The 3,463-nt window shown below is 41.8% G+C and overlaps 1 protein-coding gene across 1 annotated transcript in view; it reads right to left on the minus strand.

The window, feature by feature from the left end:
• Positions 1–361: 361 nt before the first annotated feature.
• Positions 362–3,463, minus strand: part of LOC108803456 (transcriptional repressor CTCF-like) — a gene marked incomplete at its 3' end in the record, with an annotated part of 16,928 nt that continues 13,826 nt past the window's right edge. The window contains exons 2-3 of the mRNA XM_018575294.1: positions 1,391–1,561; positions 362–545 (exon numbers count right to left, since the gene is read on the minus strand). Coding sequence (XP_018430796.1) covers positions 362–545; positions 1,391–1,561 — 355 coding nt within the window. The remainder of the gene's footprint in view (positions 546–1,390; positions 1,562–3,463) is intronic.

The following is a 3,463-nucleotide window of genomic DNA, read 5'->3' on the forward strand; positions in this document are numbered from 1 at the left end:
CAGAGAGAGAGAAGGGGGGCGCAGAGAGAGAGAAGGGGGGCGCAGAGAGAGAGAAGGGGGGCGCAGAGAGAGAGAAGGGGGGCGCAGAGAGAGAGAAGGGGGGCGCAGAGAGAGAGAAGGGGGGCGCAGAGAGAGAGAAGGGGGGCGCAGAGAGAGAGAAGGGGGGCGCAGAGAGAGAGAAGGGGGGCGCAGAGAGAGAGAAGGGGGGCGCAGAGAGAGAGAAGGGGGGCGCAGAGAGAGAGAAGGGGGGCGCAGAGAGAGAGAAGGGGGGCGCAGAGAGAGAGAAGGGGGGCCCCAGAAAACTACATCAGTAAGGGAGGCAGCGGGCGGGCAGTGACAGAGGAGGCAGGCAGTGACAGACGGCAGCTGGGGAGAGAAACAGTGGTCAGGGAAAAGGGCATTACAACTTACCTCAACACTGGCATAATCACACATGGAACACTTAAATGGCTTCTCATGTGTATGTTTGTAACGGCGATGTCTGACCAATTCACCACTGGTTACAAAGGCCATATCACAGTCTGGGCATTTATGAGGTCTGGTACCTTAAAAACAAAAGTTTTTTAAATCATCAAGTGTGTACCAAAAATCATGTATCCAATGAAAAATTCAAGCAAAAAAAAAAGGTCAGTCACACAGGACAGGAATTTTTACAAAAAAACGCATACAATCATTCAATGAAACTGGAGCTTCCATGGAAAACAGAAGGACTGCTTTTTTTTGCCAACACCCTGCACTCCAAACACAAACTGCTTTAAAAGGCCATTAAGTTTCCTCTCCCCAAATTATGTACATAGGCCCTGGCTTACGCAGCTTCAAGGAGGCGTGGGTTACGTCACAGTGCCTCCCAGAACTCGATGATTGACATTCTAAAATGTGTGAATTCCTGCAAAAGGCTGGAGTGCATTTTCATGGGATCCCAAGCATGCAACACTACCGGGAGGGGAGGCACAATGATGTCATCAATACCTCCCAAAAGCCAGGGAAAGAAGACGTTTTTCACTTTTGATTAATGGCTTCTTAAAGCCATTTGTGTTTGGGGGCAACGGAGCTGGCAAAAAGTGGACCTTCAATTTTGTATGCACAGCCCGATTCAATAAACTATTCAGAATTTCACAATGTAATTTTGAGATGAGATGGGTATCAAAAACAAAACATTTAAATAAAAATAATTTTACGTGGTTGAAGCAATAGAATAGTACTTTTTGTTCAGTACAAAAACTACTGTTCAATTTCTTTATTTTAAGCATGAAATACTAATAGTAAAGTTTTATCTTTTTTCCATAAGCCATACACACAAATAACACAAAAATGATTTTGAATACACACAAAATCAGACAACTGGAAAAAAAATGAAGTCAGTATGACACATACCAACCCAGAAACTAACCTGTGTGAGTATTGAGGTGGTTTCTAAGCAAGGTAACAGTCCTGAAAGCTCTTCCACATAGGTGGCATTTATGAGGTCGTTCATCAGTGTGACTCTTCATGTGACGATCAAGATTTGAGCGTCTGGGACAAGTATAGCTACAAAGCTCACATTGGAAGGTTTTCTTTACACCTGATTAAGAAACAGAAAATTATTTCAATTGTGGTTTGTGGTGTTAAAGTAAATACACAGGCCCTAGATAAATCTATAATCTATATTTCAGACAAAGAAAAACTGATTTGCTATAAGGTTTAACAAAACAAACAAAAAATGCTTTACTGTATACAGCCACCTATCCAATTAGGCTTCTATTGGTGGTGTGAACATAACTGTGGCAGCTAATAATAAGCTATTACGCCTAACTCTGTGATAAGCAAATATTGTCTAAATATTTGTACATACTCTACCAGATCTGTGCAATAATCCAACAAGAAACTTTACTCGAGAGCAATAGTGATGGGCCATTGCAGAAACTTCCTGCTTGTGCAGGGTTACTGGTTTTGTCTCCACCCCCATGTAACTTTCTGTAGGCAGCCTATAATACTGTGGCTAGCCAAAGAAGGGTGTGGGAAATACAGGCATCACAAATTTGTAAATCTTAACGCCCGATAAAGCCTGTTGGGTAAAAAGCACATGTAAAAGTACATGCTACTGACAGCATGTATAAAACTTTAAAATATTAGACTAACAATCACACGTAAAACACTTTTGCATTATATTCCATGACAGCCCTCACAGGCAGGGCCCTCCTTACCATCTTGTCTTGTATTGTGATTGTAATGTCTTCCTTATATTGAAAAACGCTGTGCAAACTGTTGGCGCTATATAAATCCTGTATAATAATGACAGAGTGCCACCAACCAGCCACCTCACGGAACGGAAACACCCCAGTAATTATCAAAGAAGTATGTGGGGGCATATACTGCAGATGGGAAAGGAAAAGTTGGGGCAGTAAACATTACATTTTAATCTTTTAATTTAAGTGCCACTGATTCTGAGGGATGGAAGAATTCAGCAAGAATTTAGAACCTCCACCAGTCTCGCCCTTCTAACAATCATTAATATAGGCTCTAAACCCTAACACCTAAAGAAATGAGAACAAGATCTTCCAGAAAAATAGATTTTTTTTAGTCATCACTGTTCAGTTGATTAAAGGACACAGCTCTCTTAACTTGTATTATACTGCCATCTGCAGGACGACAGGGTACAAAACAACTGCTAGAGCCAGCCTTTGCTGGCGGCCGAACCCCTTTACTTCCTTTAGAGCTCAGTTAGTAAACAAGACTAAAATTAAAAACAAAAAAACAAACAAACTTAAATACTCTGCAAAACAGGCAACAAGACTACAGGGTGTAGGTGCTGTGTCAGTCAATGAACTCAGAGAAAAAAGGTTTAATAGCAAGTACAAAAATCCTATTCTCTTAGTCATTGATGAACAAAGCTCGTAACCTGCACAATTAGGATGTCCCAAAGAAGTGCCTATACAGGGGTGGGCAACAGGAAACACTAGAGAAACTGGACTAGAGAGTTCATGTCTGGAAGCGGACAGATTTATTTTCTCCAGGGGAACAAAAAAAATCTGGCTTGTTCTTAAGAGTAAGCCCAGATATTACAAGTGGTGAGTAGGATCTAACACTAGCTCAGGGGTGTGGAATTCCTATCGCTCGACGCCCAGGACATGCAGTTTCGGGCGCCGGGCGAGTAGTTTTTATGTACATTTAGCCCGGCTCCGGACAAGCAGAGCTGAATGTACATTGTGGAGCCGCCGCCGCTCGTTTACTACAAGTGGTCTGATCAGACCACTTGTATCAATTTGAGCAGCGGCGATCGTTTCTGTCCGCACCCCCGCTGTAAATACAGCTGTTCTGTGTTGGAGGGCAGGGTCCATAAAGAGAACCTGTCACCTCTAAACTATCACATAAGGGATTTTAATGCCCTATGTAATAGGAAAAACATTAAGTGGAAAAAGTAAATAAATAAAAAATGTAAAAAAAAAAAAAAAAAAAAAAAAAAAAAAAAAAAAAATTTAAAATA

Source organism: Nanorana parkeri, unplaced genomic scaffold (genome assembly GCF_000935625.1).
Source record: "Nanorana parkeri isolate BGI_ZX_2015 unplaced genomic scaffold, ASM93562v1 scaffold3749, whole genome shotgun sequence".
Classification (NCBI taxonomy): Eukaryota; Metazoa; Chordata; class Amphibia; order Anura; family Dicroglossidae; genus Nanorana; species Nanorana parkeri.